Below are 23530 nucleotides of genomic sequence, written 5' to 3'. Positions count from 1 at the left end.
GAAATGAGCAAAGGGAATCGAATCCAATGCTGCAGCCATGAAACCTTAAACTTCCATGCATATATAGCAACTTGAAGGAAATAATAGAGAGACTGAAGGTTCCGACAAACGGAACCCAATAAACTTGTCACTTGTCTGTTAGAGACAAAAACATTGACACAATCTATCTGGAAACCTAAAAAAAGGTGACCCTTGTGTGAGGAATCAAGGAGCTTTTGATAAAAAGATCCTCTAACCATGTCTTGAAGAAACAACAAAGTTGAAAATTATGAGATTCCGCAGAACGAAAAGACTGAGCCAGTACCACGATACCGTCCAAATAAAGAACACTGAGAACCTTGAAAAGATTCTTAGAGCTGTCGCTAGACCAGAAGAAAAAGCAACAAATTGGTAATGCTTGACAAAAAAAGAGAATCTCAGAAAATAGAAATAATCTGAATGAAAACAGAAAATGAAGATATGCATCTATTGTATTTATTGTAAACAAATAATGCCATCACTGACCAAAAAGGCAGAATAGACCATATAAACACCATTCTAAAAGATGGTACACTTCTATCTTTGGAACAATGAATAGTCTTGAATAAAACCCCAAAACCCAGTTCCTAAAATGAAACTGGAATAAATACCCCAGAAAACTCCAGGTCTGAGCAGCACTTGGGCCCCAACGGGTGACCAGCCGCACTTCACCAGTACCCAAAACATATAGGTCTGAAACACATTTCAGGAAAGTGTTACTCTTACTGGAATAGCTGGAATATGATAGAGAAAAAAGACTTCTCACAGACAGTTTTACTCTTAAACCTATTATGTACCCAAAGTCTAAGAAGTTTGGACCGAATAGAACCAAACAAATTTCAAAAAAGTCTTAACCTGCCTCTTACCAAATGCAAATTTGGGGAGCTGACTTTGAACTTTTAAAAGGCTTAATTGATTGAAGAAAAAAACTTCTAATTATAAACATGTGACTTGGGGAAGAATTCAGGATTCCATTCCTTAGTAAGAACAGAAAACTAATATAAGCTTAAAGTTTTAGTCTTAGAACTCAATCTTGAAGCCCAGAATAACAGTTAAAGAATTTAATCCAATTATGAACCAAATAATAGATTATCTTGGAAAAAAAGAAATCTGGATTTTAGAAATCAAATTAGCATTCCAAGATTGAAATCACAAAGTTCTTCTAGCTAAAATAGCTAAAGACATAGATTAAAACTCATTTGCGAAAATATTTAATAAAATGACAACACAAATGAAATTATTAGCATGTTAATCAAGTTAAAGGACCAGTCAACACACTGGACTTGCACAATCAACAAATGCAAGATAACAAGACAATGCAATAGCACTTAGTCTGAACTTCAAATGAGTAGTAGATTTTGTCCTTTTAACAATGCTAAACAAATCATAACCCGATACTTGATCTTAAAGTATCCAACCAGAAAGATGAAGCAATTGCAACATCAGCCAAATAAATTACAGGTCTAAGAAAAAATACCTGAAAATAATTTTCCTTAAATAAGATACGACCATCTGAAGGAAAAAAATAAATACCATTTGCTATAATAATAATAGTATATTTAGCAGGAGTAGAGAGAGCCCCATTAACTTGGGGAATCTTTCCTCAAAACTGAAAACTAACTGCCGGCAAAGAATACAATTTAAAAACCTTAAAGAAGGACTAAAAGAAAATTCTCAGCCTATTCCATTCCCTAGTATCAGGAACTGGAAAAAAACCTCTGAAGAAACCACAGAAGATAAATAAGCAGAATTTAAATGTTAGCTAGTCTTTAAAATCAAAAGAACTAGTTACTTCAATATCCAAAATAATCAACACCTATTGAGCAAAGAACAAATGTACTCTATTAAAAAAGTAGATTTGTTAGTGTCAATATCTGATGAAGAAAAAATTCTGAATGAGAAAAAACACCATAAGAGAAGGATAATTCATTATGTCATTTGAAACTTCATCAATTAAAAAAGAAGTTTGAAAAAGACCTAAACATTTTATTAGAAGGCGGGATGTCAGACAAAGCCTTTAAAATAGAATCAGAAAAATATTCTTATAAATTTCTAAGTATATCTTGTACATAAGATATAAAAAGAATAGCAATATATAAAGCATAAATACTAATGGATTCTGCATGTAAAAGTTTATCATGATAACTTATTACAAACCATAGCTAAAGATAAACATTCATAACATTAAAATAAATGAACTTAGCTTTGGTAGGACTGATATCAGTCAACAGGAATCCCTCAGCATTTCTTGATCCAGGAACAGTGTATGAAATATCTTGCAATATGTAATAGAAAAAAACATTATATAAAGCAAAATTATCAAATTCCTTAAATGACAGTTTCAGGAAAAGGGAAAAAATGCAAAATAAACAAGCCTCTAGCAACCAGAAGCAACAAAAAAGTGAGACTTAAATAATGTGAGAAAAAGTGGAACAAGTATGACGCCCACATTTTTGGCGCCAAGTATGACGCCCACATTATTGGCGCCAAGTATGACGCCCATATTTTTTGGCGCCAAGTATGACGCCACATCCTCTGACGCCGAAAACGACGCCCACGTTTTTGGCGCAAAAAAACGTCTAAACACACATGCGTCAAAAAATGACGTAACTATGAACAAACTTCCGGCGTCAACTACAGTGCCGGAAATGACAAAATTTTGCGCCAAAAAAGTTTGCGCCAAAAATGACGCAATAAATTGAATCATTTTCTGCCCCCGCGAGCCTAACAGCCCACAGGGAAAAAAATCAATTGAGAATTTTCAAGTTAAGAAAAAAATATTTATTCATATGCATTATCCCAAATAATGAAACTGACAGTCTGAATGAAGGAATACTGATTATCCTGAATCATGGCAAATATAAGTTTAAACACATATATTTAGAACTTTACATATAAAGTGCCCAACCATAGCTTTGAGTGTCATAAATAGAAATAAGACTTACTTACCCCAAGACACTCATCTACATAAAGTAGATAGCCAAACCAGTACTGAAACGAGAATCAGTAGAGGTAATGGTATATAAGAGTATATTGTCGATCTAAAAAGGGAGGTAGGAGAAGAAATCTCTACGACCGATAACAGAGAACCTATGAAATAGATCCCCTAGAGGAAGACGTCACTAGCTCATGGACTCTTGCTAATTAAATGAAAGAAAAAGTCCCTAAATAGCTATTTTTATTAAAGAGTTAATTGTTTCCCATCCCCAATCATATCCGTTTCTCTTAATAATTTCTTCAACATAGTGCCTAGCATGTAGAAAGGCAAAAAAAGTCTTTGTTATGAATTCGAAATAATTGTTTTAACATGTCAAATGTTTTAATGTTTTTATCTTCTATATTCAACATCTGATATGTGTATCTCAAACCCTTGATATTCGAATTACTAAATACAGCAGAGTTAATAGCTTCTGGAAAATCAAGATTTTTTTAAAGTGAAATATATTTAGACATCCCAAACTTATTTTTTTGTTTTTCACATATCTTTTGCCATGCTCTAATTGGACAGGAAAGTGTTTTAATTTGTCTAATTTCAACCGGAAGCTTATTCCAAGTAATATGAAGATTTTGAACCCTATACGGGTGAGCTAAATTCTCTTCTAGTTCCGGAATTGTATAGTAGACATTACCTGATAACCATTCCACTATAATTTTTCATAGCGCAATCTAATTATAAAACTCTAAGTGAGGGAGAGCTAATATACCCAGCTCCCTGGGAAGACATAACTTTTTAAAGGCTATTCTGGGTTTTTTATTGTTCCATATAAATTGTAAAATGGCTGTGTTTATTATTTTTATGTCTTTTTTTGGGATATTTTGCATAAGATATAAAATATTTGGAAAAATTATCATTTTATCAAGATTTATTCTACCGGTTAGTGAGATTGGTAATTTACTCCATTTTTTAATATCATTCTTCACTTTATTAATTATTGGGGGACAATTCAACCTGTACCAATCACGTTCTACTGGAGAAATATGAATTCCTAGGTATTTTATATATTTGTGGGCGTCATCAAAAACCTTCTCACTTCTTATATCAAGATTAGTTGGTATACGTAGCCATAACATTTGTGATTTACTAGTATTAATTTTATATCCAGAAAATGAGCTATATTTTGTTATGACATCTACAATTATCAGGATATTTCTGTCTGAATCTCTAATAAATAGTAAGAGATCATCTGCATACAGCAATACTTTAAGCTCATATTTACCTATATTTATCCCCTGAATTCTTCCTCTAAGGCTATTTGCTAATAGTTCAATTGCTAAATCAAAAAGAAGTGGGGATAGTGGACAACCCTGTCTCGTTCCCCTTTCTAACTTGATACTTTTAAATAATTGTCTATTTATTAACAGGGCAGTCAATGGGGAATTATATAGTTTTCTAAGAAAGCAGATGAAATTATCATGAAAACCAAATTGTGACAATGACATAAATAAATGTTCCCATTCTATGGAGTCAAAATCTTTCTCCGCATCAAGGGCTATTATAGTCATATCTTGGATTGCCCCTTTCTGGATATTCTTTTTCTCCTCTCTATTAATATAATCCATTGCAATAAACACTTTCCTTATGTTAGATGTCGAGTTTCTTCCTCTTATAAAACCTGTTTGGTCTGAGTGAATTAAGGAGTTTAAGGAGTTTTGGAGTCTTTCAGCAATTATACTTGTTAATAGTTTATAGTCTGTATTTAAAAGGGAGATTGGTCTATAAGATCCCATCTCCTCAGGGTCTTTTTGTGATTTAATTTTTAGAGTTGTCCATGAGGCCGTAAAATTAGATGACATCCTTTTTTTTCCCAATAAAATAAGAGTTAAATAGGGATTCTAACATTGGGGTTATGCAATCTACCATCATTTTATAATATTCATTTGGTAAAAGAACCGGTCCTGGGGATTTACTATGCTTTAGCTTTTTAATTGCTTTCTTAATTTCTTCTTCTGATAATGGGAGCATGATTTTAAACATTGTCTCCTGAGAAATTTTGAGATGAATTATATTATAAAGAATAAAAATTCTTATTTTTCTTTATTCCATTTTTTTTTTTATGTAGACAAACACTTGAATAGTTCATATCCATCCTTCACTACAGGAAACATCAGAATGATACAGCAAACTCCAAAAGTCTTAGACACCAATGAATAGTGACAAACATTGGGGTTATCACAGCAGATATTTAGAGAGGATGGTGACTTGACAGGAACTGTGAAGCAATCATTATGTACAGAGAATAATTTAGTCATCAAACAAGAGGGCAACATTTATGAGTTATCTAGTTAAATTATTATCCCTGAGGATAAACCACACACATTTACTGAGTTTTCATAACATATTAAAGAAGGAAAAAGTCTACATTCTAGCCAAATGATTCATACAAAAGGAGAAACCTTTCAAATCTATAAAATGTGAGAAAAGCTTTAGATGAGTCTCCTCTACTAGAACACCAAAAAATTCACACAGGTGAGAAAACACACACATGTACTGAGTGTGGCAAATGTTTTACACAAATGGATCATCTGAAAACTCATAAAAAGATTCACACAGGAGAAAAGCCTTTCACATGTACAGAGTGTGGAAAAGGTTTTACAGGAAAGAGTAAACTGAAAACTCATGAAAGGAGTCACACAGGAGAAAAGCCTTTCACATGTACAGAGTGTGGAAAAAGTTTTACACAAAAGAGTAATCTGGAAAGGCATGAAAGGATTCACACAGGGGAAAAGCCGTTCACATGTACAGAGTGTGGAAAAAGTTTTACAGTAAAGAGTAGTCTGAAAACTCATGAAAGGATTCACACAGGGGAAAAGACTTTCACATGTATAGTGTGTGGAAAAAGTTTTTCAGGTAAAAGTAAACTGAAAACTCATGAAATGATTCACACAGGAGAAAAGCCTTTCACATGTACAGAGTGTGGAAAACGTTTTACAAAAAAGAGTAATCTGAAAGCTCATGAAATGATTCACACAGGAGAAAAACCTTTCACATGTACAGAGTGTGGAAAAAGTTTTACAGAAATGAGTAGTCTGAAAAAGCATGAAAGGAGTCACACAGGAGAAAAGCCTTTCACGTGTACAGAGTGTGGAAGAAATTTTACACAAAAGAGTGATCTGAAACAGCATGAAATGATTCACACAGGAGAAAAGCCTTTCACATGTGCAGAGTGTGGAAAATGTTTTATACATATAAATAGTCTGAAAACTCATGAAAAGATTCACACAGGAGAAAAGCTGTTTACATGTACAGAGTGTGGAAAATGTTTTACAGAAAAGAGTAAACTGAAAACTCATCAAAGGATTCACACTGGAGAAAAGCCTTTCACATGTACAGAGTGTGGAAAAAGCTTTATACAAAAGATTAATCTGAAAACTCATGAAAGGAGTCACACAGGAGAAAAGCCTTTCACATGTACAGAGTGTGGAAAAAGTTTTACATATATACATTGTCTGAAAACTCATGAAAAGATTCACACAGGAGAAAAGCCTTTCACATGTACAGAGTGTGGAAAACGTTTTATAGAAAAGAGTAGTCTGAAAAAGCATGAAAGGAGTCACACAGGAGAAAAGCCTTTCACATGTACAGTGTGTGAAAAAAGTTTTACACAAATGTATAATCTGAAAACTCATGAAATGATTCACAAGTGAAGAAACCTTTCACATGTTTATAAAGTGGAAAAAATGTTTTTCCTTTAAAGGGGAGGAGAGTCCATGGCTTTATTCATTACTAGTGGGAATTAAGAACCTTGCCACCAGGAGGAGGCAAAGACACCCCAGCCAAAGGCTTAAATACCCCCAACTCCCCTCATCCCTCAGTCATTCTTTGCCTTTCATCACAGGAGGTGGCAGAGAGGTGCCGGAAAATTGAAGGTCTCTTATGATTGGTTCTACCCTTCGCTATAGGACAGGAGTTTAAGTAACCCTTCAAGCTTCTCAGTTGAGGGCCTGGGTGAATGTTAGAGTCTGGAATTGCAGAGGGAGCTTCCCTCTGCGACACTATTCCGACTCCTATTAACAGCTCCTACAGCAATCGGCGTTGACGAGTTTTGCAGATTGCTTTCTTCTCTCAAGTCCATGTCAGGAGTGCTGCTACCACCTGTCACACTTGAAGGGCTGTGTTCCTGTTCCACAGTGTAGATTCTGGTAAGATTGTTTCACTTTTTATATATAATGATAACACAGAAGACAGGGCCACAGTGTGGCACCTTTATCTCTATAGAATCAAGGGTTAATATTCCTATAAGGGGATTATTGAACAGGGGGTTATGTACATAATAAGCTTATTGTGTGATTGCTGCATTATGTGCTTGTACATGGCTCTGGCATTTAGTGGAACTGACAGGTTCTCTTCTGGGAGTTTTTGCATGGTATTTTTTGGCGGGCTTTCTCATCGGCAGGGGCAGTTCTGCGTAGACAGTCTTGTGACCGGGTGGGGCTTTTTCACTTCTGGTCTGATCTGTGGTGGAGACAAAGTGGTTTCTGCAGCCCTGGTCATAGGTGATGGTGAGTGCCCTGGCTATTGGTGGTTATAAAGGTGTCTGTCTTATATTTTCATAACAAAAGCTATGGAGAATTCTGATGCGTTAGAGGGTACTCCCTCTGTAACTAAGTGCTATACCTGTGTTTATTGTGAGGTTTTGGTAGACCAGCCTGCGTCACTGTGTTCCACATGCCTTAAGAAGGCTACAACTTCCAAACATAAGAGAATGTTTAGTACTATTGAGCCATCCACCTCTGAGGTGGTCACCGTCCCATAAGATGCGTTCCCTTATGGTGTCCCCTATCCCAAACGCAGCGCCCCAGGGTCCAACTGTTACCCCTTCAGGGAGATTGCTTAGCTGCCTGATTTCGCGGACCAGCTTGAAACGGCAGTTGCTAAGGTGATCCATGCTTTGCTGCACTTCTGCTAAGCGCAAGCTTAGAGCTTTTCATAGCAGCCCGACCCAGGATTTGTCTGTCGGATGCCCTGGATGGGTGGTACGATGACAAGGCCCATTCTGACGCTTCACAAGGGGACCCTTCTTGGTCAGAGTCCGTGTCATCTAATTCCCCGGCAGTGGAGGAGCCTGACTTTAGGTTTAAGATGAAGAACTTGTGTTTCTTACTAAAACAACTACTGGCTACTTTAGAAGACCAGTACCCCATGCAGAAAGGGGTCTCGGGTACTACTCAAATTTGTTTGTGGTTCCAAAGAAGGAGGGCACATTCTGCCCAATTCTGGACCTCAAATGTTTAAACAAGTCCCTGTCCGTTACATCATTCAAAATGGAAACAATCAGATCCATTCTGCCCGAGTTCAAAAGGGGCAGCTAATGACCACTATAGACTTGAAGGATGCCTACCTTCATATTCCAATTCACAGGGACCATTTCAGGTGTCTCAGATTTGCCTTTCTGGATCAGCATTTCCAGTTTGTAGCTCTTATCTTTGGTCTGGCGATGGCCCCAAGAGTTTTCACAAAGGTCTTGGGGGCCCTCCTAGCTCTTGCCAGATCTCAGGGCATTGTGGTGGCACCCTACCTTGATGATATCCTGGTCCAAGCGCCGTCATCCTATCTGACAGAGACTCATACCAGGGTCCTGCTGCAGTTACTTCAATCTCACGGTTGGAAGATCAATGTCGAGAAGAGTTCCCTGGTTCCCAGTTCCAGTGTGGAGTTTTTAGGCATGATCATAGACTCCATGTCCATGAAGATCTTTCTCATGGACAAGCGATGCACAAAGATGGCGTCTACCTGTCCTGCCCTTCAGTCTACAGTGAGACCATCTGTTGCTCAGTGCATGGAAGTGATTGGGCTCATGGTTTCCAGCATGGACATCATTCCATTTGCCAGGTTTCATCTCAGACCTCTTCAATTGTGCATGTTGAGGCAGTGGAACGGATGTGCGGACTCAGATTTCCCTCTCTTGTTGGATCCGCCCAGATCACCTGTCCATGGGGACATCCTTCCTGAGACCGTCCTGGGAGATTGTGACCATGGACGTGAGTCTGGCGGGATGGGGAGCTGTTTGTGGTGCCAGGATGGCACAGGGGAAGTGGTCTCGGCTGGAGTGTCTTCTTCCAATAAATATCTTAGAGCTTTGAGCGATCTACAATGCTCTTAAGGCATGTCCTGTCTGGGGGTTTTCAACTTCATCAGGTTCCAGATGGACATTACCTTGGTGGCTTACATTAACCACCAGGGGGTTACGAGGAGCTCCCTGGCAATGAGGGAGGTGTTTCAGATACTGGAGTGGCGGAGTCCCACAGCTGTTTGCTTTCGGTAATCCACATGCCGGGTGTGGACAATTGGGAAGCAAATTTTCTCAGCAGGCAAACCTTTAATCCGGGGGAATGGTCTCTTCACCCCAAAGTGTTTGCAAAGATCTGTCTCAGATGGGGGACACCGGAGATCGATCTTATGGCGTCAAGGCTGAATTGCAAGTTTCCCTGATATGAATTGAGGTCGAGGGACCCCCAGGCGGAGCGAATAGACGCATTAGCGGTGCCCTGGGGGTTCGGTCTAGTGTACATATTTCCTCCATTACCGCTTCTTCCTCGTGTATTGGCTCATTTAAAGCAGGAGAGAGCGTCATCCATTCTGATTGCTCCTTCGTTGCCAAGGATGACGTGGTTTGCGGATCTGATGGGGATGTCATCCTCTCTGCCATGGAGGTTACCCTGTTGCAGGGATCTGCTGGAACAGGGTCCTTTTCAACATCAAAATATCGATTCTCTGAGGCTGACTGCGTGGAGATTGAACGCTTAGTCTTGGCCAAAAGAGGTTTTTCTGAAAGTGTAATTGACACTTTAGTTCAGGCAAGGAAGCCAGTTACTCGACGCATCTACCATAAGGTGCGGAGGACTTACTTATCCTGGTGTGAGAGACATGGAAACCCTTGGCACAAGGAGAGGGTTTCCAGGATTTTGTCCTTCCTCCCAAGAGGGATTGGATAAGGGTCTGGCCTCTAGTTCCCTTAAGGGACAGATTTTGGCTTTATCAGTTCTGTTGAGCTCCCTGACATTCAATCTTTTGTTCAGGCTCTTTCTCAAATCAGGCCTGTCTTTAAGCAATCTGCTCCCCCTTGGAGCTTAAACTTGGTACTTAAGGTTCTGCAGAAGGCTCTGTTTTTGAGCTTATGCATTCTCTTGACATAAAGATTCTGTCTTGGAAGGTTCTTTTCCTGTTGGCTATTGCATCGGCATGCAGAGTATCTCAGCTGGCAGCCTTGCAACATGAGCCTCCTTATCTGGTCTTTCATTCGGATAAGGCTGTAATTCGCACGGGCTTGGGGTTTCTCCCCAAGGTGGTGTCTAACCGTAACATCATCAATCAGGAAATAGTTGTTCCTTCATTGTGTCCTAACCCCTCTTCTCCTAAGGAGAGGTTGCTTCATAATCTGGATGTGGTTCGTGCACTGGAATTCTATTTTCAGGCTACAAAGGATTTCAGACAAGCTAAATTTCTTTCTGTTGTGTATTCAGGGAAGCACAGGGGTCAGAGGGCTTCTGATACTTCTGTCTTTTTGGCTGAGGAGCTTGATCCGCTTGGCCTATGAGACAGCAGAACATAGGCCTCCTCAGAGGATTATGGCTCATTCCACTAGAGCGGTAGCTTCATCTTGCGCCTTTAAAAATGGGGCTTCTATGGAGCAGATTTGCAAGGGGGCTACCTGGTCCTCCTTGCATACTTTCATAAAGTTTTACAAATTTTATGTTTTTGCTTCTGCGGAAGCTGTTTTTGGGAGAATGGTTCTATAGGCTGTGGTGCCCTCAGACTAAGGGTCTGCCTTTTACCCTCCGGGTTTCATTCAGTGTCCTCTAGAGCTTAAGTTTATGTTCCCACTAGTAATGAATGAAGCTGTGGACTCTCCTATCCTTTAAATGGAAAATATAAATTATGCTTACCTGATAATTTTATTTAAATTGAGGGGAGGAGACTCCACGGCTCCCGTCCATATCTCTGATGGGCGGACCTACATTTATCGTCTTCTTCTGGCAACATTTATACCTTGATGCTTCTCCTACTGTCCCTTATTCCCTTGGCAGAATGACTGGGGGGTGAGGGGAGTGGGGGAGGTATTTAAGCCTTTGGCTGGGGTGTCTTTGCCTCCTCCTGGTGGCCAGGTTATTAATTCCCACTAGTAATGAATGAAGCCGTGGACTCTCCTCCTCACAATGCAAATAAAATTATCAGGTAAGCATAATTTATGTTTTTATTGAAATCAGGTATCAAAAAACAGCAAATATTTACACACAAATAAACTTTATATACACAGTGTGCAAACCTTTTTACAATTATCCTAAAGAGGATAAACTCTCTAAATAGAAGCATCAAAAAGGATCCTATTGTAAATACCACTTTCTAAATCCCAGTTATAAAAGCCCCAGATTGGAAGTGCTCTCCTGCAGTCCTTTGTTCCTCTATATATGTGCACCTCAGTTTCTCTCATATCAATGTGATAGACTCCAAACACCACACAGGAATATACAGATCTGTCCTCATACTGACCAGTTTACACAACCATTCACCACCAAAGCACCCCCAGTGTTGTTTATTAATATGCCAGTGTTAGGAGTTGTACTTTTGATTTACATAGGGGAGGGAGGAAATAATTATATTTAGAGAATAGAGTCTTTATATAAAAACATAGATAGTAACAGCAGATAAAAGCCATAGGCCCAGCAAGTCTGCCCGATATTACCTTAACAGTATAAACGTATCTAGTTTGTAAGATAGCCTTATGCCTGTCCCATGCATTTTTAAAGTCCCCCACAGTGTTTGTCGCTACTACCTGTTGAGGAAGTTTATTCCATAAATCAATCACTCTTTCTGTAAAGAAGTGCTTCCTCAAATTACTCCTGAATCTACTACCCTTTAGCTTGAGATCATGACCCCTTGTTCTTGAATTTTCCATTTTATGTAAAATACCCACAGCCTCAGTTATGTGATATGAATAGAGTGTTAGAGAATTATATAAACAAGAACATCAGTCTCAAATGATTGACATCTGGGAGATATATTTAATGTGCACATCATGTGGATAAACCTTTTCTTATAGCAATAGATGCTTAGCATTGTACATGTTATATACTAGAGGAATTACTGAGGGGAGACTAATTTTATTTCATGAGACACAATATCAGTAACCAGTATATATGTTATCATAATCAGTTTAATTTAAATGGTTACTATAACCTACATGTATACTGGGTATGTAATATGTGTGTCATGTGATCATAATCAGTTTAATTTAAATGGCTACTATAACCTACATGTATACTGGGTATGTAATATGTGTGTCATGTGATCATAATCAGTTTAATTTAAATGGCTACTATAACCTACATGTATACTGGGTATGTAATATGTGTGTCATGTGATCATAATCAGTTTAATTTAAATGGCTACTATAACCTACATGTATACTGGGTATGTAATATGTGTGTCATGTGATCATAATCAGTTTAATTTAAATGGCTACTATAACCTACATGTATACTGGGTATGTAATATGTGTGTCATGTTCTGTAACTTGATATTATGTCTGTTATATGTTTTCATGTTAGTTAGAAGCCACAAGAACTGATAATAGCACATACTGTATATATAAAGGGAACATTATATGTCTGATAAATCCCTTTGTATAAAGAGCACAAGTGTTAGGTATATTTATACCATTGTGTGCATATATCATGTAATGCTGCTGTTTACTATATAATGATATACAATGTTTTTTCATGCAAATAAAAAGTGATTGTAATCCAGACCAGTATTTTGTGGTTTTTTGTATAAATAAAAACACAATATCACAGAATAATTAGGAAAACATCATCAGACAGAAGCCAAATCTGACAGTGAAAGTTAAACGCTTTTAATTCAGATAGAAAAGCAACGTTCTAATTTACTTCTATTATCTAATTTGCATTGATCTTTTGGTATCCTTTGTTAAAGAGGCTGATATGAACTGTGTAACTATGTATAACATTACTATAAATGTTTTTGTAAAACTCTGCAGCATGAATACACATGCACACTCCTGAGCTCACCTAGGATTACTCTTTAACAAAGGATACTGTCGCGATCGCTCTGCTGCTGATCGCTTTCTCCTTCTTGCATGTGTCGGCTCGGTAGCGCTTCCTTGGTTGCCTAGCAACCCTGTGTCGCACCGGCCCCTTCTGCTGATGTCAGAAGGTCTTCTTATTCCGGCGTCTCCTCTCCTCGGTGCCTGTTTGTTCTCCTTACCCGGCTTGTGAGTACCTTTTGAACTTCTTGGCTTGTTTAACTTCTACCTGCTTAACCCCTACCTGCCTGATTCCTGTTAACTGGACTTTGCTTGTTTGTTAATTCTACTGGTTAACCCAAACTGCCTGATTACACGTTGCTGGAACTTTGCTTGCTAGACTATTCTACTGATTAACCCCAAACTGCCTGATTACACGTTGCTGGACATTGTTTGTTAGACTATTCTACTGATTAACCCCAAACTGCCTGATTACACGTTGCTGGACATTGTTTGTTTGACAATTCTACTGGTTAACCCCAAACTGCCTGATTACACGTTGCTGGACATTGCTTGTTTGATAACTCTATTGGTTAATCCTTATCTGCCTGATTACATGTTGCTGGACATTGCTTGCTTGATTACTCTACTGGTTAACTCCTACCTGCCTGATTACACGTTGCTGGATATTGCTTGCTTGATTACTCTTTTGGTTAACCCTATCTACACAAAGTTTCTTCTCCTGACCCTGCTGTGCCAACTTCCAGTTTATTTCAGTGAGGATATTACTGTAGCTGTCGCAGGGTCAGGTCCTGGTATATACTCACAGTGCTAGGGTGTTTACAAACCTCATTCTAGCATTTGGGTCTAACTCTGGACTTAACCAATCCTGACAGATACCAAGAGAACAAAGCACAATATAAGTAAAATTGGAAAGTTGTTTGAAATGTCATGTTCTATCCAATCCATTTAAGTTTCATTTTGACTTTACTGTCCCTTTAACAGTACATAAAACAATATCAAATTATGGTAAGAACAACCATCAACATACACCCAAGGTAATGTTTAACACTGTTCCTCATTATACATTTTATATGGGGAAAGCAATTGATCCTCCAGGAAGTCACCATCTGATAATTTTTCCCCAGGATCCTTAGCGGTACAGTCATGGAGCTCACCAAGCCCTTGTGCGACTGGATTCTTTTTATTTTGCTTATAGCGAATTTCTAAAGGCCAGCCTTGTAAGGAAAGAGTCCAAGCTGTTATGCGGCTATTTAACAAATTCCCATCTCTTATTCTCTCACTTTGCAAATATAGCAAAGACTGGTGGGCCGTTTCTACAATCATTTTCTCGCCCTGTATATAGCGGCGGAAATTTTGTAGAGCCCATACAGTAGATAAGAGGACTTTTTCGGAATCGCTAAATTTTATTTCTACTGTGGATAGTATATATCTTGATGCAAATGTGGAACCACCAATCCCTTTCTGTCCTAAAATGTATTGAAAGGACTGTGAATTTTAGGAATACATTTTTTGCTGAGCCAATCTCCTCTCAGACAGATGTTGTCGAAGATTCCTCTGATGAGGGTCAATTTCTGCAGCAACTTTCTCCCCAAGTGTCCCAAAATGATTGCCCTCACCAGCAGTGCCCTGCTACTGTATTTCCTTCAGGAATTTCACTACAGGACATAGCTTCTCTTATGTCTACTACTATCTCTGATGCCCTGTCTGCCTTTCCAATGTTGCAGGGCCATCGCAAGAGAGTCCATTTCTGCAGATACGGAGGTTTCTGATGCTGTGGTAGCTATCTCAGAAGTCTCTTATCACAGATATGAGGATGAGGTTCCTGCTCTGGCATCTGAAGGAGAAATAGTAAATTATTAGAAATACACTTAGCGCCTACTTGGAAAAGACCTTTAGCTTTGGTCAAATGACTCCTAGTAGTTAAGAAAGGTATAGATTGATAGATTATTAATCTTTACGTGAAGGTCACAATAATGGTCATACGGGTAAAATTGGAAATCTTTAATACAATTTACCACATTACAAACATACATGGATCCATGATAGTTACAAACAGGAAAAATATAAAAAGTCGATATTGTTGAAGCAGTGAGACAATCCAACGTTTAAAAACAATTTTTAAAAACAATGCAGCATTGTAAACAATGTGTGATATTAAAAACAGTAAAAATCACATATAAACACATAAAATGACAAAACCTCTAATGAAGGTCGGAGCTGGCGACCTGCTGACAGTGTGAAAATAAATCTGGTTTGGATTCAACTATGTGTTTAACATAGAGTTGTAGAGCCTCTAATAAAAAGGCTGATATTACTCGATCCTAAATAATTCTAAGGACCTGATGGTAGTATAAACAGACAACAAGAATCTGAATCAATTTAATTTGAGTAATATCAGCCTTTTTATTAGAGGCTCTACAACTCTATGTTAAACACGTAGTTGAATCCAAACCAGATTTATTTTCACACTGTCAGCAGGTCGCCAGCTCCGACCTTCATTAGAGGTTTTGTCATTTTATGTGTTTATATGTGATTTTTTCTGTTTTTAATATCACACATTGTTTATAATGCTGCATTGTTTTTAAACATTGTTTAAACGTTGTATTGTCTCACTGCTTCAACAATATCGACTTTTTATGTTTTTCCTGTTTGTAATTAACATGGATCCATGTATGTTTGTAATGTGGTAAATTGTATTAAAGATTTCCAATTTTACCCGTATGACCATTATTGTGACCTTCACGTAAAGATTATTCAGACCTAGCCTCGTTCAGTTGGAGCTTTGGCACTTATTAATCTATCAATCTGAAGGAGAAATCTCAGATTCGGAGGAGGTGTTACCTTTGACCGACTCAGAAGTGGTATCTTTCAGGTTTAAACTGGAACATATTCATCTCTTACTTAGAGAGGTTTTAATTACCATAGATGATAGTGACTCCACAGTGATGGTTGTCCCCCCCCAAAGTCTAGCAACTTAGACAGATATTATGAGGTACCTTCCTTTACAGATGTTTTTCCAGTTCCTCAGAAGGCCTCTGAAATTATTAATAGAGAATGGGAGAGACCTGGTATTCCTTTCTCTCCTTCTCCTATTTTCAAGAAGATGTTTCCTATAGCTGACTCAGTTAAAGAGGTTTGGCAAACTGTTCCTAAGGTAGAAGGAGCTGTTTCAACCTTGGCTAAGAGAACTACTATCCCTATAGAGGATAGCTGTGATTTTATAGATCCGATGGACAAAAAATTAGAGGGTCTACTCAAGAAAATTTATGTTCACCAGGGTATGCATTGGCAACCGGCGGTCTGTATAACTACCGTCATGAGTGCAGCAGCCTACTGGTTTGATGCTCTGGCTGATGCCCTCAGGCGAGAAACTCACTTGGACGAGATCCAGGACAGGATAAAGGCTCTTAAGCTAGCTAATGCCTTTATCTCAGATGCACTTTTCAAGTTATTAAGTTGGGGGGCAAAATTTCAAGCTTCCCTATCTTGGCTTGCACCTGGGTCTGCAGACGATTCATCTAAGTCAAAGCTTCTAGCTGTCCCTTACAAGGGGTAGACCCTGTTTGGTCCTGAGCTGAAAGAGATTATTTCTGACATTACGGGAGGTAAGGGTTACAAAGTAATTTTCATTCCTTTTGCAACTTCAAGGGATTCTTTTCCTCTTCTCCCTCAACTAAGCAGGAACAAGCTAAATCTAATTGGAGACCCACCCAATCTTGGAATAAGGGTAAGCAATCCAAGAAGGCGGCCAATGACTCCAAGACAGCATGAAGGTTTTGCCCCTGATCCGGGACAAATGGATCTGGTAGGGGGCAGACTTTCTTTTTTTTCGCTCAAGCCTGGGTTTGGGATGTTCAGGATCCCTGGGCTATAGAAATAGTGTCTCAGGGATACAAGCTGGAGTTCAAAATTTGTCCTCCCAGGGGCAGGTTTCTAATTTCAAGGTTATCTGCAGACCAGACAAAAAGAGAGGCATTCTTACATTGTGTAGAAGACCTCTTAGGTCTGGGAGTGATCGTTTCTGTTCCACCTCAAGATCAAGGTATGGATTCTATTCCAATCTGTTTGTGGTTCCCAAGAAGAAAGGAACCTTCAGACCAATTCTTCAAGATGGAAACTATTTGTTCCATCCTTTCCTTGATCCAGGAGGGTCAGTTTATGACAACAGTAGATTTATAGGACGCGTACCTGCATGTTCCCATTCACAGGGATCATCACAGGTTCTTAAGGTTTGCCTTTCTAGATAAGCATTTCCAGTTTGTGGCTCTTCCTTTCGGTCTTGTCACGGCTCCCAGAATCTTCACAAAGGTTCTGGGGTCTCTTCTTGCGGTGCTTCGTTAAAGAGGCATTGCGGTGGCGCCGTATCTGGACGGTATCCTAGTTCAGGCACCGTCCTTTCAGCTAGCAAAATCACATACGGACCTGGTAGTGGCTTTCCTAAGGTCACACGGGTGGAAGGTGAATCTAGAAAAGAGCTCTTTAGTTCCTCATACAAGAGTGACCTTTCTAGGGACCATCATAGACTCTCTGTCTATGAAGATTTTTTCTGACAGAAGTCAGGAAATTAAAGATTATCGATACTTGTCGAGCTCTGCAATCTTCTCTTCATCCTTCTGTGGCCCAGTGCATGGAGTTAATAGGTCTGATGGTAGCGGCAATGGACATCATCCTGTTTGCTCACTTTCATCTCAGAGCTCTGCAGTTGGACATGCTCAAACAATGGAACAGAGATTATTTGGACTTTTCCCCTCGATTTATATTGGCACAGGAGACAAGGGAGTCTCTTCTTTGGTGGTTGGCTCTAGATCATCTCTCCCAGGGAACATTTTTTTGCAGACCATCCTGAGAGATTGTGACAACAGATGCCAGCCTTCAGGGGTGGGGAGCAGTTTGGTGCTCCCTAAGGGCTCAGGGGATATTGTCTCAGACAGTCTCTTTTGCCCATAAACATTCTGGAGAGGAGAGCGATCTACAATGCTCTCCTGACCTGGCCTCAGCTAGCTTCAGTTCAGTTTATCAGGTTCCATAACATCAGTGGCCTACATCAATCATAATGAAGGAACAAGGAGTTCCTTGGCGATGACAGAGGTTTTCAAAATAATTAAGTGGGCGAAGGCCCATTCTTGTTGTCTGTCGGCAATCCACATCAAAGGGGTGGACAACTGGGAGGCGGATTTTCTGAGCAGACAGACCTTTCATCCGGGGAGTGGGAACTTCATCCGGACGTGTTCTCCAGTCTGATCCTCGAATGGGGTCAGCCGGAGTTGGATCTCATGGCATCCAGGCAGAATGCCAAACTTCCTAGGTACGGGTTGAGAGCCAGAGATCCTCAGGTGGAGCTGATAGATGCTCTGGCGGCCCCTTGGTCCTTCAATCTAACATATCTGTTTCCTCCGTTTGCTCTCCTTCCATGAGTGATTGCCCGGATTAAATAGGAAAGGGCTTCAGTGATTCTCATAGCACCTGCCTGACCTCACAGGATCTGGTATACAGACCTGTTGGAGATGTCGTCTCTACCTCCTTGGAGGCTTCCGCTTCGAAAGGACCTTCTGATTCAGGGACCCTTCCATAATCCAAATCTAGATTCTCTGAAGCTGACTGCTTGGAGATTGAACGGTTGATTCTAGCCAAGCGAGGTTTTTCTGACTCAGTCCTAGACACTTTGATTCATGCTCGTAAGCCTGTTACTAGAAAGATTTATCACAAGATTTGGCGTAAATACCTTTATTGGTGTGAATCCAAGGGCTACTCCTGGAGTAGAGTTAGGACTCCTAGCATTTTATCTTTTCTCCAGGAAGGATTGGAGAAAGGATTATCTACAAGTTCTTTAAAGGGTCAAATTTCAGCATTATTTATCCTGTTACACTAGCGTCTAGCTGATGTCCCTGATGTTCAGTCTTTTTGTCAGGCCTTAACCAGAATTAGGCCTGTGTTTAGACCAGTTACTCCTCCATGGAGTCTTAATTTATTTCTCAAGGTTCTTCAAGGGGTACCATTTGAACCTATGCATTCTTTAGATATCAAGTTGTTATCTTGAAAGTTTTTATTTTTGGTAGCGATTTCTTCTGCTGGTAGAGTGTCTGAGCTTTCAGCATTACAATGTGAGCCCCCTTAATTTATTTTTCATGCGGATAAGGTTGTCTTACGTATGAAATTTGGATTTCTTCCCAAGGTTGTTTCTGATCGGAACATTAATCAGGAAATTGTTGTACCTTCCTTGTTTTCTAATCCTCCTCCTAAGAAGGAAAGGCTCTTATACAATTTGGATGTAGTTCATGCTTTAAAGTTTTATTTACAGTCGACTAAAGACTTTCGCCAGTTTTCCTCTGTTTGTGGTATTTTCAGGCAAACGTAGGGGACAGAAAGCTACGGCTGTTTCTCTTTCTTTTTGGCTGAAGAGTATTATACGTTTTTCTTAAGAAACTGCTGGACAGCAGCCTCCTGAGAGGATTACGGCTCATTTCCATTAGGGCTGTTGCTTCCTCATTGGCATTCAAAAATTAAGCTTCTGTGGAACAGATTTGCAAGGCTGCAACTTGGTTTTCTCTTCACACTTTTACAAAATTTTACAAATTTGATACTTTGAGGCGGCTTTTGGGAGAAAGGTTCTTCATGCAGTGGTGCCTTCCATTTAGGTATCCTGTCTTGTCCCTCCCGTATCATCTGTATACTCTAGCTTGGGTATTGGATCCCATAAGTAATGAAGATGATTTGTGGACTCATTGTGTCTTTTAGAAGAAAAGAAAATGTATGCTTACCTGATAAATTTATTTCTTCTTAGACACGATGAGTCCACGGCCCGCCCTGTCATTTTTAGACAGGATATTTTTTATTGTAAACTTCAGTCACCTCTGCATCTTGGCTTTTCCTTTCTCTTCCTAACTTCGGTCTAATGACTAGAGTGGGAGGGAAGGGAGGAGCAATTTAACAGCTCTGCTGTGGTGCTCTTTGCCTCTTCCTGCTGACCAGGAAGTGAATATCCCATAAGTAAAGAAGATGATCCATGGACTCATCGTGTCTAAGAAGAAATACATTTATCAGGTAAGCATACATTTTTCTTTCTCTCTCTTTCTCTCTCTCTTTCTTTCTTTCTCTCTCTTTCTTTCTCTCTTTTCTCCAACATAGGTGTGTCCGGTCCACGGCGTCATCCTTACTTGTGGGATATTCTCCTCCCCAACAGGAAATGGCAAAGAGTCCCAGCAAAGCTGGCCATATAGCCCCTCCTAGGCTCCGCCCACCCCAGTCATTCTCTTTGCCGTTGCACAGGCAACATCTCCACGGAGATGGTTAAGAGTTTTTTGGTGTTTAAATGTAGTTTTTATTCTTCAATCAAGTGTTTGTTATTTTAAAATAGTGCTGGTATGTACTATTTACTCTGAAACAGAAAAGAGATTAAGATTTCTGTTTGTAAGAGGAAGATGATTTTAGCAGACGTTACTAAAATCGATTGCTGTTTCCACACAGGACTGTTGAGATGAAGTAACTTCAGTTGGGGGAAACAGTTGGCAGACTTTTCTGCTTGAGGTATGACTGCCATATTTCTAACAAGACTATGTAATGCTGGAAGGCTGTCATTTTCCCCTTATGGGGACCGGTAAGCCATTTTCTTAGATTAAGTAAAAGAATAAAGGGTTTCATAAGGGCTTAAAAAACTGGTAGACATTTTTATGGGCTAAAACGATTACTTTGCTAAGCATATTTGGCAGATTCTAACTTTTAATAGTTGTTATAATCTTGGGGATTGTTTAAAAAAAACGGCAGGCACTGTATTGGACACCTTTTTCAGATGGGGGCCTTTTCTAGTTATAGAGAGAGCCTCATTTTCGCGCCACTAATGCGCAGTTGTTTTTGGAGTGTAAGGCATGCAGATGCATGTGTGAGGAGCTAAGAACCACTGAAAAAGCTTATAGAAGGCGTCATTTGGTATCGTATTCCCCTTTGGGCTTGGTTGGGTCTCAGCAAAGCAGTTAGCTGTGACTGTATAGGGGTTAAATGTAAAAACGGCTCCGGTTCCGTTAATTTAAGGGTTAAAGCTTTGAAATTTGGTGTGCAATACTTTTAAGGCTTTAAGACACTGTGGTAAAATTTTGGTGAATTTTGAACAATTCCTTCATACTTTTTCACATATTCAGTAATAAAGTGTGTTCAGTTTGAAATTTAAAGTGACAGTAACGGTTTTATTTTAAAACGTTTTTTGTGCTTTGTTGACAAGTTTAAGCCTGTTTAACATGTCTGTACCATCAGATAAGCTATGTTCTATATGTATGAAAACCAAGGTTTCTCCCCATTTAAATTTATGTGATAATTGTGCCATAGTGTCCAAACAAAGTAGAGACAATGATGCCACAGATAATGATATTGCCCAAGATGATTCCTCAAATGAGGGGAGTAAGCATGATACTGCATCATCCCCTTCTGTGTCTACACCAGTTTTGCCCTCTCAAGAGGCCCCTAGTACATCTAGTGCGCCAATTCTTATTACCATGCAACAATTAACGGCTGTAATGGATAACTCTATAGCAAATATTTTATCCAAAATGCCTACTTATCAGAGAAAGCGTGATTGCTCTGTTTTAAACACTGAAGAGCAAGAGGACGCTGATGATAACTGTTCTCACATGCCCTCACACCAATCTGAAGGGGCTAGGAGGGAGGTTTTGTCTGAGGGAGAAATTTCAGATTCAGGGAAAATTTCTCAGCAAGCTGAACCTGATGTTGTAACATTTAAATTTAAATTAGAACATCTCCGCGCACTGCTTAAGGAGGTGTTATCTACTCTGGATGATTGTGACAATTTGGTCATTCCAGAGAAATTATGTAAGATGGACAAGTTCCTAGAGGTTCCGGTGCCCCCCAACGCTTTTCCTATACCCAAGCGGGTGGCGGACATAGTAAATAAGGAGTGGGAAAGGCCCGGTATACCTTTTGTTCCCCCCCCTATATTTAAGAAATTATTTCCTATAGTCGACCCCAGAAAGGACTTATGGCAGACAGTCCCCAAGGTCGAGGGGGCGGTTTCTACTCTAAACAAACGCACTACTATTCCTATTGAAGATAGTTGTGCTTTCAAAGATCCTATGGATAAAAAATTAGAGGGTTTGCTTAAAAAGATGTTTGTTCAGCAAGGTTACCTTCTACAACCAATTTCATGCATTGTTCCTGTCACTACGGCAGCGTGTTTCTGGTTCGAGGAACTAGAAAAGTCGCTTAATAAAGATTCTTCGTATGAGGAGGTTATGGACAGAGTTCAAGCACTTAAATTGGCTAACTCTTTTATTTTAGATGCCGCTTTGCAACTAGCCAGATTAGCGGCGAAAAATTCAGGGTTTGCTATCGTGGCGCGCAGAGCGCTTTGGCTAAAGTCTTGGTCAGCGGATGTGTCTTCCAAGACAAAACTGCTTAACATCCCTTTCAAGGGTAAAACACTGTTTGGACCTGATTTGAAAGAGATTATTTCAGACATCACCGGGGGAAAGGGCCATGCCCTCCCTCAGGGATAGATCTTTTAAGGCTAAAAATAAACCTAATTTTCGTCCCTTTCGCAGAAACGGACCAGCCTCTAACTCTACATCCTCTAAGCAAGAGGGTAAGACTTCACAGCCTGGAGACCAATGCAAGGCTGGAACAAGGGTAAGCAGGCCAAGAAGCCTACCACTGCTACCAAAACAGCATGAAGGGATGGCCCCCGATCCGGGACCGGATCTGGTGGGGGGCAGACTTTCTCTCTTTGCTCAGGCTTGGGCAAGAGATGTTCAGGATCCTTGGGCGCTAGAAATAGTTTCCCAAGGTTATCTACTGGAATTCAAGGAACTACCCCCAAGGGGAAGGTTCCACAGGTCTCAATTATCTTCAAACCAAATAAAAAGACAGGCATTCTTACATTGTGTAGAAGACCTGTTAAAGATGGGAGTGATTCATCCAGTTCCAATAAGAGAACAAGGGATGGGTTTTTATTCCAATCTGTTCATAGTTCCCAAAAAAGAGGGAACATTCAGACCAATTTTAGATCTCAAGATCCTAAACAAATTTCTCAGGGTTCCATCGTTCAAAATGGAAACCATTCAAACGATCCTTCCCACCATCCAGGAAAGTCAATTTATGACCACCGTGGATTTAAAGGATGCGTACCTACATATTCCTATCCACAAGGAACATCATCAGTTCCTAAGGTTCGCTTTTCTGGACAAGCATTACCAGTTTGTGGCACTTCCATTCGGATTAGCCACTGCTCCAAGGATTTTCACAAAGGTACTAGGGTCCCTTCTAGCGGTTCTAAGACCAAGGGGCATTGCAGTAGTACCTTACTTGGACGACATCCTGATTCAAGAGTCGTCTCTGTCAAAGGCAAAGGCTCATACGGACATCGTCCTAGCCTTTCTCAGATCTCACGGATGGAAGGTGAACATAGAAAAAAGTTCTCTGTCCCCGTCAACAAGAGTTCCCTTCTTGGGAACGATAATAGATTCCTTAGAAATGAGGATTTTTCTGACAGAGGTCAGAAAATCAAA

The 23530-nt window shown here is 39.7% G+C and overlaps 1 protein-coding gene across 1 annotated transcript in view; it reads left to right on the top strand.

Annotated features, from left to right (window-relative positions):
* The first annotated feature begins 5753 nt into the window (after nt 1-5753).
* Nucleotides 5754-23530, top strand: part of LOC128659843 (gastrula zinc finger protein XlCGF26.1-like) — a 164640-nt gene continuing 146863 nt past the window's right edge. Inside the window, exon 1 of the mRNA XM_053713420.1 lies at nt 5754-6547. Coding sequence (XP_053569395.1) covers nt 5893-6547 — 655 coding nt within the window. The 5' untranslated portion in view covers nt 5754-5892. The remainder of the gene's footprint in view (nt 6548-23530) is intronic.

Source organism: Bombina bombina, chromosome 5, assembly GCF_027579735.1.
Source record: "Bombina bombina isolate aBomBom1 chromosome 5, aBomBom1.pri, whole genome shotgun sequence".
Classification (NCBI taxonomy): Eukaryota; Metazoa; Chordata; class Amphibia; order Anura; family Bombinatoridae; genus Bombina; species Bombina bombina.
This window is presented reverse-complemented; position numbering and strand designations above follow the sequence as displayed.